At 43.3% G+C, this 11,150-nt stretch overlaps 1 protein-coding gene and 1 long non-coding RNA gene across 3 annotated transcripts in view; one reads left to right on the top strand and one right to left on the bottom strand.

Annotated features, from left to right (window-relative positions):
- Positions 1–2,108: 2,108 nt before the first annotated feature.
- The window catches only part of LOC310679230, a 79,003-nt gene continuing 69,961 nt past the window's right edge, over positions 2,109–11,150 (bottom strand). Inside the window, exons 3-4 of one of the 2 annotated variants that reach the window (XR_014512160.1) lie at positions 3,734–3,798; positions 2,109–2,205 (exon numbers count right to left, since the gene is read on the bottom strand). This is a non-coding gene — a long non-coding RNA (uncharacterized lncRNA). The remainder of the gene's footprint in view (positions 2,206–3,733; positions 3,799–11,150) is intronic. The other variant, XR_014512161.1, reaches the window with a different exon arrangement.
- Positions 2,200–11,150, top strand: part of ASIP (agouti signaling protein) — an 81,729-nt gene continuing 72,778 nt past the window's right edge. The window contains exons 1-2 of the mRNA XM_083444103.1: positions 2,200–3,364; positions 9,761–9,833. Of these exons, the coding sequence (XP_083300229.1) occupies positions 3,310–3,364; positions 9,761–9,833 (128 nt within the window). The 5' untranslated portion in view covers positions 2,200–3,309. The remainder of the gene's footprint in view (positions 3,365–9,760; positions 9,834–11,150) is intronic.

Here is an 11,150-nt window from a genome sequence, read left to right as displayed (position 1 = left end):
TATCTTAAGGTTCTCCTAACCCCCCTCCTCCCAAACCAACTCACGTAGGGTACAGGGGAGAAAGAGAAGGGAGAAAAGGCCCTGTTGCTCTAGCAGAAGTCCTCATGTGGCTTCCACTGGTGGAACTCATATGTTGAATCCTGCCCAGGATCTCCAGTAATGCAGACACTGTGCAAGCAGAAGCTCTTCATTACTGAGGAGTGCTCTGCAGATGCACACTTTTCTGTGCAGCATGTGTACAGAGTGATTTTGGAAAGAATAGAATAGTAGGCCCTACTCACACAGAATTCCTTCTTCATATCAAAGCCCCTACATGCATCAGAGTGGTTAGATTGAAGATTTGCCAATTCTGGATACGATTCAGTGTTTCTAGACAGATTGTTGTCTTATCAAGTTTATACTCACAATAGCTTGCAGTCACTGCAAGTATGGGGACCTTATTATCATGGTCCATCCCAGAGGATTAAGTGTCCGAATAGTTTCCTGATGTCTCCAAAGCTCTTGCATAGGAGGCACACAAAGAAGGGCCTCAGATGATGAGGTTAGAGAGGCAAGGCCAGGGATGTACAACCTGTGGCCCTCTAGATGTTGTTGGACAACAACTCCCATCATCCTTGACCGTTGGCCATGAGTGCCATTAGGTCTCATGAGTGCTGTAGTTCAGCAACAGCTGGAGGGCACATGTTCCTCATTCCCTGGTACAGTCAATGCATGGGCAATGAATTGTCCTTGGTTGTTGATTCATGATCTGAGCTGAACATTTATAGCTCTTTATAAAATGTTATCCCTAGGCCCCTTTTTCATCTTTATAGCTCATCTCTGAGGTTGTCAATACTTTTCTTGACCTGTGATGCAGTCAGTACTGAACACTGTATTCCAGATATGGTATTTCCAGTGCATTAAAAATAGCCCTTTCTTCATAAAATACACAGCTGTAACTGTATAATGGTGTATTTGGCTTCTGTAATCCATCTAGATTATCTTTGCTTTCTCCAGGTATCTGAACACTGATTTCTAGGAAATATTTATTTTCATACATATTCTTGAAACCCACTTAACACCAAATGCTTGACTCAAATAATCTGATTCTCAAATCATTTTAATCTGCTTTAAGAATTGTTTCACATTGTTGTTGTTTTGCTGGGGCAGGGAGAGGAAGCATATCTGTTTTCAATTTATTTGGTTTCTTGCCCATTTTTGTCTTACTGCTAATTTGGTGGGAGATGTAGGGATGAACAGAGATAATGCCATATACTGAGGTGATTATATTTAAAGTTATGTCTCTTTGTGTGTGTGTGTGTAGCAAACATATTAGTTTTATACTAGTGTGTGCCAGATGTAGGGTTAGAATGCTTGCTGTCTCTCTGGTTTATTCATTTGCTAAAAGCGATTTCACAATAAGAACATCAAGAATAAAAACAATTGCACAACTTCATACGTAGAAAACAATTAAAATCAATTTCATATGTAAAAACAGTTCCAAACAATACAAATCTAGCCTGGGATAAAGATCTCCACGGAGTCGAGTATGAATTGTGAATTTCATTCTCTTTATTCAGCTCATAGTAGCAATGAATGAAACTTCCCCCAAAACGTCTAGCTATATATACATTATTTACACAATGGGCCCCTCGTGATTGGCTAATTCCGGGCTGCTCCTGTAGGCCAATCAGGTTGCTGATTCACTTCATCCAGGAGCCTGATTAGCTGCTCCGACAGGCCAATCAGATCACTGATTCACTTCCACCTGGAGCTGGATTGCATGGCTCCTGCGGACCATTCAGACTGCTGCATTCTGGATCCTATTGTTCTAGGATTCTGGATCCTATTGTTCTAGGATTCAGCATAACATTTGCTAAAAACGATTTCACAATAAGAACATCAAGAATAAAAACAATTGCTTAACTTCATACGTAGAAAACAATTAAAATCAATTTCATATGTAAAAACAGTTCCAAAAACAATACAAATCTAGCCTGGAATAAAGATCTCCACTTAAATGACCTATTGAAAAAGGAAGACCTTCAAGAGGCACCAGGAAGAAAATAGAGATGACACCTTTCTGATAAGAACAGGGAGGGAGTTCCAAATGTGGTAGATGCCACGACACTAAAGGCCTGGTTCCCCCATCATACAGTAGGACATCCTTTTCAGGAATTCCCAAGCTGTGGTCCATGTGGTTCATATAGGTGGTCCACAGCATGTCTGTGAAAAACAGAGGGTGCAGTGACTGACAACAGCAGGAACAATTCTTTTTTATGCATTGAATTTGGCCTAGGACTCAAACTGACAAAAATTACACCAAAGCATTGAAGAACTCCATTTAACACTATAGGCACATCCAATGTTGTTTTTCTAGGAAAAGAGGTGCTGAAACTCACCATAAACTCCTCTCTTATAATGGCAATGGTACCCACCTGAGAGGTGCCAAGTTTGGGCTAAAAAAAAAAAGCCCTGTGCACATTCATTGCATTAAATGGGTGGTTTAGGAAACTAAACTTTGGGAAAGTTGGGAGCAGTTAACGATTCCAGATGTACCATATGCAGTGAGTGGTGAGGCTGGTGGATTCTTGCCAAAAGTTCTGTTTTTGAGTAGTGGATCTTATCTCTCATGCCAAGTGAGACTAGGTGGCATATTACAAACCCTGCCAGAGGCCTTTTGGCTTTCCTCAAGACCCATTCCAGATTTTGTCACCAACTCCAAAGCCACCTTCCCCCCAAGCAGCCAGGCTGACAGACCACCTTAAAGACATCTCACAATACTTTGGTAGATATGAACCTCCCATTTGGAAACCATTGTCCTAACTAACTGTCCAGCAGCCAGGGACATTATTATGAGGCTCTCAGCCCAGATGAATCTCAGGTTCCAAGGAGAATTTTTCCCACCAGGCAGTGCCGATGTGGACAGCGAAAACTGGAGCAACTGGAATGCAAATGACTAGCCAGCTTCATTATTTTGAGGCTCTCAGCCCAGAAGAATCTCAGGATCCAAGGAGAATTTTTCCCACCAGTCAGTGCCAATGCAGAAAGCGAAAACTGGAGCAACTGGAATGCAAATGACTCTCGCCTCAGTTCCCCAGAATTATCAGTGATGGCATATGCTCAGTGCCTCGCAACCTCCACCCACCATTGGTAACGATTATACATGCCTTGTAAACCAGACCACAAAAAAATTACTAGCTTGCTGAGCAATAGCAAGGGAGTGATCAAGACAGGAGCTCCATCGCTCTTCCAGCAGATCACTGGCTTGCCTTTGGGGCATTTTTGTTGCCTGTGGGGAGCGCTTAAAAACAAGGCTGGATTAAACAGATGCACCAACTTCCTCTTCCATTCCAAGGTGTGGCAAAAGAAAGGAAAATACCAGGTGAGGATTCAATCGCATATGCAAAATTTGAATTGCTTTTAGGGCTATGTAGGTACGCAGAATAGGCACAGAGTGGGCAGCATCCCTATACTACAGCACACAGAATACAGTGGTACCTCGGGTTAAGTACTTAATTCATTCCGGAGGTCCGTTCTTAATCTGAAACTGTTCTTAACCTGAAGCAGCACTTTAGCTAATGGGGCCTCCTGCTGCCGCTGTGCTGCCGGAGCACGATTTCTGTCTTCATCCTAAAGCAAAGTTCTTAAGCCGAGGTAATATTTCTGGGTTAGCGGAGTCTGTAACCTGAAGCGTATGTAACCCGAGGTACCATTGTATCAGGTCCCGGAGCAAAATATGAAATGCAGTAACCTTGCCGGAGCCAGGCACAGCTGTGTCAGATGAGTGCCTGAATAGGATTCTGCTTCAGAACTCTGCTGGGGGGAGAGAAAGATAGAACAGGGTTGCATTCAACTAAGACTTACTCAGAGTAGATACACTAAAAATTAATTAACCTAAGTTAGTCATAACTTCAATGGGTCTGCTCTGAGTAGGAAGACTATGGAAAATCTCCCTTTAATACTATGTGGCTTCAAGAAAAGGGAGGGGGAGAATTATCGCACACAATTATCCGGAATGTTCTTGGACCACCTTCTTCCATATCTTTCTGCCCACCCACTGAGGTTATCATCTGAGGCCTCTTTCTGGACTCCACTGCTTTCTAAAATGTGGGTGGCAACTGGAGAGAAAGCCTTTTCTGTTGTGGCACCTTTGCCTTGGAATGTCTTCTCCATGGGTGATCTTTGGATAAAGGGTGTTATAGAAATTTTACCAACAACAACAACCTGGTGACCTAGTTGCTGTCAGCAGGCAAAAACATATGTTTTTGCAGATTTAAGACCCTGATGTTGGGAATGATTGAGGGCACTAGGAGAAGGGGATGACAGAGAACAAGATGTTTGGACAGTGTTCTTGAAGCTACCAACATAAGTTTGAGCAGACTGCGGGAGGCAGTGGAAGACAGAAGTGCCTGGCGTGCTCTGGTCCATGGGGTCATGAAGAGTCGGACATGACTAAATGACTAAACAACAACAAAATAGAAGTATTTTTAACTTGGAACAATTTGATATTTTTTTAATGTGAATGAGTTGCTGCTGCTTTTGTTTATTATTTTAATTTTGCTGTATTGTTACTATTCTCACGATCACCACCATCAAATTGTATTTTGTTGTTTCTTACTACTCCTAGCTGCTTTGGGAGCATAAATTTATGTTGAAGATGCAGGACATAAAATATGTAAACAAATAACGTAGTTTTGTTGCACATCTGTGATGCTGAGGATAAGGCTTTGTTTCAGTCTTGAGATAGACATTCTTTTCAGAGGGTTACAGGGAATTTCAAAGAGGGCGCATCAGCCCACTAATTCCTCTATGATATTGGTTATACAAGATTTTATATTACTTCTAAAACTTTTTTGACAAGTGGGGGTGGTAGGAGAAAACAATAGTGTGAATTTATCAAAGGAAGCAGAGCCTATATTTTTAATTGTCTTTTTAAAAAATTATCATCAGACTCCTGCAAGGGTGGGGGACCTTTTTAACTAAAGGGCAGGTTCTGGTCAAACTTCCAGGGACCACATGCAAGTGTTGGAAAGTGCCAGAGGCATTGAGGCCCTGAGTGTAAGATTTCCTAACCCTGCTCTTCAGAAAAAAAACTTCTGCTTGGGGTTTGAATTGTACCCTAAGCCTCTTCAAAGAGATCAAGTCAGAGAAAACTGACTTCTTTCTCTCTCTTTTGAAATAAATGTTCACCACCCCTAAATGTCAGCTTGGCGTTTTATTCACAGCAGGGTGTTTTCCCATGAAATCATCAGCCTTAATAGAAAACTATGTATGTGAGAAGAGATAACAAAAGGGGAAAAAACCTTGGAAAAACTCCCTGTAAACTGGGAGTTAAGAAATTTAAACCGCAGCATTAGTGGGGCAGAGGAGCCAAATACTCCATTTCTGCAACAGGACTTTGCCCCACTCTCCTCCCTCCTACACATCCCTCCAAATCTAGGAAACCCCTAGAACAGATTTCGAGGTGCTCAGGGGAGCAGGTGGGGGCAGTGGCGTAGCGTGGGGGGTGCAGGGGGGGCCGGCTGCACCGGGCGCAACATCTGGGGGTTAGGGTTAGGGGGCGCAAATCCACGGGTTAGGGGGTGCAAATTACTTGCCTTGCCCCGGGTGCTGACAACCCACGCTACGCCACTGGGTGGGGGGGGGGGAGGTCCAATTGCACAAATGGAAATCCTTCACTGACAGGCTGTGTTACTTAATGCTACTTTGGATACAGACCTGCACTTTTCACCCAGCTTTTTAAAAATCCCGGTAAGGGTCCATGGTCAGAAGCAGCTGTCATCAGGAGAAAAAAACAGCTGAGAATGATTGGGTAGCTCAGTTGTTTAGAGTGTGGCGCTGACAATGCCAAGGTTGAAGGTTCAATTCCCATAAGGGACAGCTGTATATTCCTGCATTGCAGCGGGTTGGACTAGATGATCCTCAGGGGTCACTTCCAACTCTATGCTTCTATGAGATAATCTGTCTAACTGTGGGGGAGAAAAGTGTGACCAGGGGAGGGTCAAGAGTGGATGCTTTCTTGTATTGCCTTAAGGTGTTTATTCCTAGACCTATCATTCAAAGCAGCATAAGAAGCTCCCTTAAACTGAGTCAGCCCAATAGTTCATCTAGTTCAGTATTGTGTAATTTTACTGAAAACGGGTTTTCCCCAGCCCTACCTAGAGATGCCAGGACATGAACCTGAACACCTTTGGGATGCAAAGCTGATACCATTGAGCTACAGCCCTTCACCCAGTCCCCCCCCCCTTTCTTTTTAAATCCAAGTCAAAGTTAATAGCAATATGTCTGTTTTATCCTTGGCATAGTTTCACAGATTCAAAAGAATAACACTTTGGTGTTTGCTAGAATTGCACAAAGAGACGCTCTGTCTTTGCTGTTCAAATTATACCCAGAATAAGAAAAAGAGATAAATTATCAGTGGTAAATTTTAAACAGCAGGAGCACATCCTGACAGCCCCCAGGCCATGTTGAAATGTAAGTCCAAAACTGCAGGCAGCTGTACCCAATCCATTACTACACACAGAGCAGCAGTATGCAGCATAACACTCCAGCTTATTATAATCAGCAGGACCACAATCCTATACATAGTTTCTTGGGGTAAGCTCCGTGCTTACTTCTGATTGCATTGATTCAAACTGCAAAATTCATTCAGCTTTAACAAAAGATCTTCATCCAGCTGAAATGCAACCTTCAATTAGAAATGCAAACAAGGTTTCAAAGAAATGCTTCCATTTGAATGCTGCTATGAAGATAACAGAAATAACTACCCACCCCCTGCTTATTTTTCTCATTGTCTGACTTCCTTTCTGCTAATCTGTCAAACAATAGGAAAAAACGGAAAGCCTGTTTATCATCCCATTTACTTGCCAGAGCAAGGAGAAGCTGTCAAAATTGCCCTTGCACTCTGGCAGATGATGTCATTTTCACATGGAAGAGCCTTAACTCAGTGGCAGAGCATCTGCTTTGCATGTGAAAGGTCCAAGGTCTGATCCCTAGCATCTCCAGGTTGGACTGGGAATGTTCCCTGCCTGAAGCCCGGGAGAGCTGCTGCCAGTTGGTGTAGACAGGACTGAGCTAGATGGATCTATTAGGAATTATTATATAAATAAATGTATTTGGTTTTAAAGAGTTCACTGGATCCCTAGATTGAAACACAGAAGCAAGCACACTCTCCAGTAAGAAAGAGCCCCAGCAGCAAAGTAAAGTTTCAGAATGTAGGCTGTTGAACCTTTTAAAGATACCATCCCAAGTTGCTTACAGTGCTTCCCCTTTCTACCCTCATCTGTAATGAACAGACCACACAGTTTGATAAGTTTAAAATGGATTTTACTTACAAACTTCCAAAGGTGAGTTTCATGTGTCTTTTCCATACAGCAGCAATAAAAACACAGGTAGAAATTTCTGGTCACAGACTATGGTAATGTGTTTCTAAATTGTTGGTCTAGAAACACAAAAATAGATAACTCCTATTGGAAAGATCAGGCAGGGTCATCTGAAGCCTTCTGCCTCCTCTCCATGGGGAGGAGTCATTCCTCTCTCTCCTGACCCACTTGTCTACTGTCAGTAACAAGAGGATCTTTTTTCTCTCTGAAAAAAACCCTTATCTATAGTCATTTTAATGTTTGATTCGTGTTGGTTTCTGAGTTTGGTGATTTCCCCCCTTCCTCTCCCAATTTTGCTCCTGTCATTTGGGCTCCTTTGAGTGTTTATCTCCTTTATCAGGGTTCTTAGCATTTTCCCTCCATTTCCACCCCTGCCTGCACTGGCTGTTTGTGCCTCCCTGCTTGTTTTTTCATCCCCACTGTTACTGGTTGCTGGTTAGGGAGGGGGAAGTGTTTGGATCTGCCCAGCTGGGTGCAAGGAAATCCACTACTGGTGACTTGAAGGCATGTTCCACATCTTTGAACAGAGTTGGATCACTGATTTGTGCCCTTGCAAATGAATCATCAATGCTGGACCCAACAGCCCCATAGCACCATGTTATCTTGCATACACCCATCCTTGCAGGACTGCATCTACCAGGCTCCCTCCTTTCCATTGTTTGAACTTCACAGCCTTTGGCAATGACATGCCTGCCTGCTTTGTCCAGACTGCACGTTTTATTGAGGTTCAGCAGTGCCATGGGCTAACAGCACATGCACCTCAGCAGTTTTCCCACACTTTTGCTTAATCTGCAGGACTGCTGCATCTTGCTTCATTGGCATCCCCAGACACTTCCTCAGTCTCCCACAATTACAGTGGTACCTCTGGTTACGAACTTAATTCGTTCCGGGGGTCTGTTCTTAACCTGAAACCGTTCTTAACTTGAGGTACCACTTTAGCTAATGGGGCCTCCCACTGCCGCCGCACGATTTCTGTTCTCATCCTGAGGTAAAGTTCTTAACCCGAGGTACTACTTCCAGGTTAGTGTAACCCAAGGTGTTTGCAACCCGAGGTACCACTGTACTTGCCTCAAGAAGGAGATGTGTCTAATGCCCATAGTGGTATGTATGATGCTGCAGAATCAACCTTCTCTTACGTTGGCTGTGAAATGATGAGTTCCTGTTTTCTGTAGTTGATCCTCAGGTGGTTCCTACCCAGAGGGTTAAAGGTCTCCCTCAGTACTGCTCTACAGCCTCTCATGGCTAGGACTTCTGCCAAAATATGAAATAAGTGGAAGGGAAAATGGAGTTCCAAGAACCACAGAAGCAACAGGGACAGATCTGGTGCAAGAACAGTACATAACGCAAAGTCTTCTGTGGTAGACTTTTCAGTTCACTGTGGTTCGGCCTGGGTCCTCAGCCCAATATCTGGCCACAAGTGCTGAAGTTTTTCCTTCTCTTCCCACCAACCTCCTGCAGTGCTTTCCCCACGAGCTTATTGTAAAGCTTGGCAGGCTGAGTGGATGTTTCCAGTGTGGTGAAGTTGGTCTCTGTTTTCCTTTGTTTCTGTCTTGATGGTTGATATTATGTCCTTTTCCCAGAGTTTGTCAGCTGCAGCAAAGAATGCTAATCAAGGTTTTGTAATTCACTCAACTCTAATGAATACAGTCAAGGCCCACAACAGTTGGCCCAATATCTCTTTCCTCTTTTTTTTCCAGCCCCTAAGTGCCAGGGATTTAGGTGAAGGAGTGAGGCTATGGACTTGTGTGGTGTAGTCTATGCAGAAGGCTCATACGGTAAGGTGGATTGTGGTTATCTTGGTGGCCAGTGTTTCCCCTCTGTGCTGAGAGAGAGGAGGTTTCCTCAAGCCTTTGTCAACCTTGGGGTTATCTGTCAGTTTCCCCTACCCCTCAGAAACTTAAGGGGTGAGGCGTTTGGTGAAGAATTCTAATGAGTTCCAGGGTTGTCTCCTCACAGCAGACAAGGATACAAACATCCTGAGCAGGGACATGGGAGTATTCCTTCTTCCTGAAGGTGCTAGACTATCATCAAATAGTTTCTCTGTTGAAAGCTGACTCTTTCTCCACAGGACCTGAAGGGTCCAATCCAGGAAGTTCTGCTGTTGCAGAGCTCAGTTGTACATTTCCAGCTGGCCCTTATTTATTTAACACTTCGAGTGCTTCGAGTGTCAAGGCCACATTGTTCTCTAGGAGGGATTCCTCTAACTGCATATGTAGTAGCACATGTAGGGTCTATCTGACATGAGGTTCTACTGCTGGAGTAGAAATTATTATTATTATTATTATTATTATTATTATTATTATTATTATTATTATTCACAATCATAATCATATTGTGTTAGGTTTTATACCAATTCCTGCCTTACAGCCTAAACTAGGTGTTCTCTTCTTTCACAGGGCTGCATTTGAACCTTTGGCCAGCTCTTTCCTGCAGCTGTGTGCTCAGTTATGTGTGTTTCATTCAGACAAGGTATTAACTGGGACTGACCCTTTGTTTATACCCAAGGTAAACTATGTTTCTTCTCTGCTTGCAAACAGTAATTTCACTCTTTCTTATCCCAATCCTTCACATTCTAGCATTTATGGTGCTTTTTGTCTTCTTTCACTCCCTAAAAATGGTTCTGAACTTAGTATTGCTACAAAAGTCAGGTGTCACTCCCACTGGGAGTCCAGGGTCTGTGTTCCTTTGGAGAACTGAGACACAGTGAACACTGTCATAGCTTTAATAAATATGGTTTATTCACCTATTTACACCTTCACTCTGCATGGTCATTTCAAGAGGACTTGTCCCCCATAGCACTGCAGCCCTAGAGGCCAAGGCATCTCTCCCAGCCAGCTTACCCAAGATGGATCCCAGTATTGCCAATGGGCCTCAATGGCCCTGTATCGTTTCTTAATAGCCCTAGCTTGGCCGGGTCATTTTGCATAGGCTAGCTTAGGAATCTGTCTGCAGCTTGTAGTTCTCCCTTCACATCCCAAATACAGTGGTGCCTCGCAAGACGAAAAGAATCCGTTCCACGAGTCTCTTCGTCTAGCGGTTTTTCGTCTTGCGAAGCAACCCTATTAGCGGATTAGCGGATTAGCGCTATTAGCGGTTTAGTGGCTATTAGCGGCTATTAAAGGCTTAAGGGATTAGCGGATTAGCTGCTAAAAGGCTATTAGCAGTTTAGTGCCTTAGAAAAAGGGATTGGGGAGCGGGGGGAAATCGCAGGAACTCGCAAGACATTTTCGTCTTGCGAAGCAAGCCCATAGGAAATTTGTTTTGCGAAGCACCTCCAAAACGGAAAACCCTTTCGTCTAGCGGGTTTTCCGTCTTGTGAGGCATTCGTCTTGCGGGGCACCACTGTAATCAAAATCCTACCATTTATTAATTTCTAGGGTTTAATCTATAACAATATTCATCCTGCTCACAGGAATTCAGATGGCATACCCCAAATGATCATGGGGCTCTGCTATTTTATTTCTTAATATAATTTTTGGCATGTAAATGGCTACTTCAAATTCCACGTGTTTTTGCTTAAGTCACCCCGCTTCTAAGTATGCTGTGAGCCATTTATGCTTCCAGTCTGTTAAACTGTGCCCCAGGGCACCTTATGCATGCCTTGCAATGATTCAATTTAATGGGACATACTGATTTTGTTATCTTGTTTAACAACTGCAGAGACCCTATTGGCCTGGTCCTTTGTTATTAGCTCTTAAAGAAAGCTCTGGCCTGTTTAAATGAAATTTGGATATCACGGTTCTACCTTCTACCTGAAAATAACCACTACACACCAGAATTTCAGAA

This window comes from Podarcis tiliguerta, assembly GCF_965153285.1.
Source record: "Podarcis tiliguerta genome assembly, chromosome: 6".
Classification (NCBI taxonomy): Eukaryota; Metazoa; Chordata; class Lepidosauria; order Squamata; family Lacertidae; genus Podarcis; species Podarcis tiliguerta.
The sequence above is the reverse complement of the archived record's forward strand: the minus strand, read 5'-3'. Positions and strand labels throughout refer to the sequence as shown.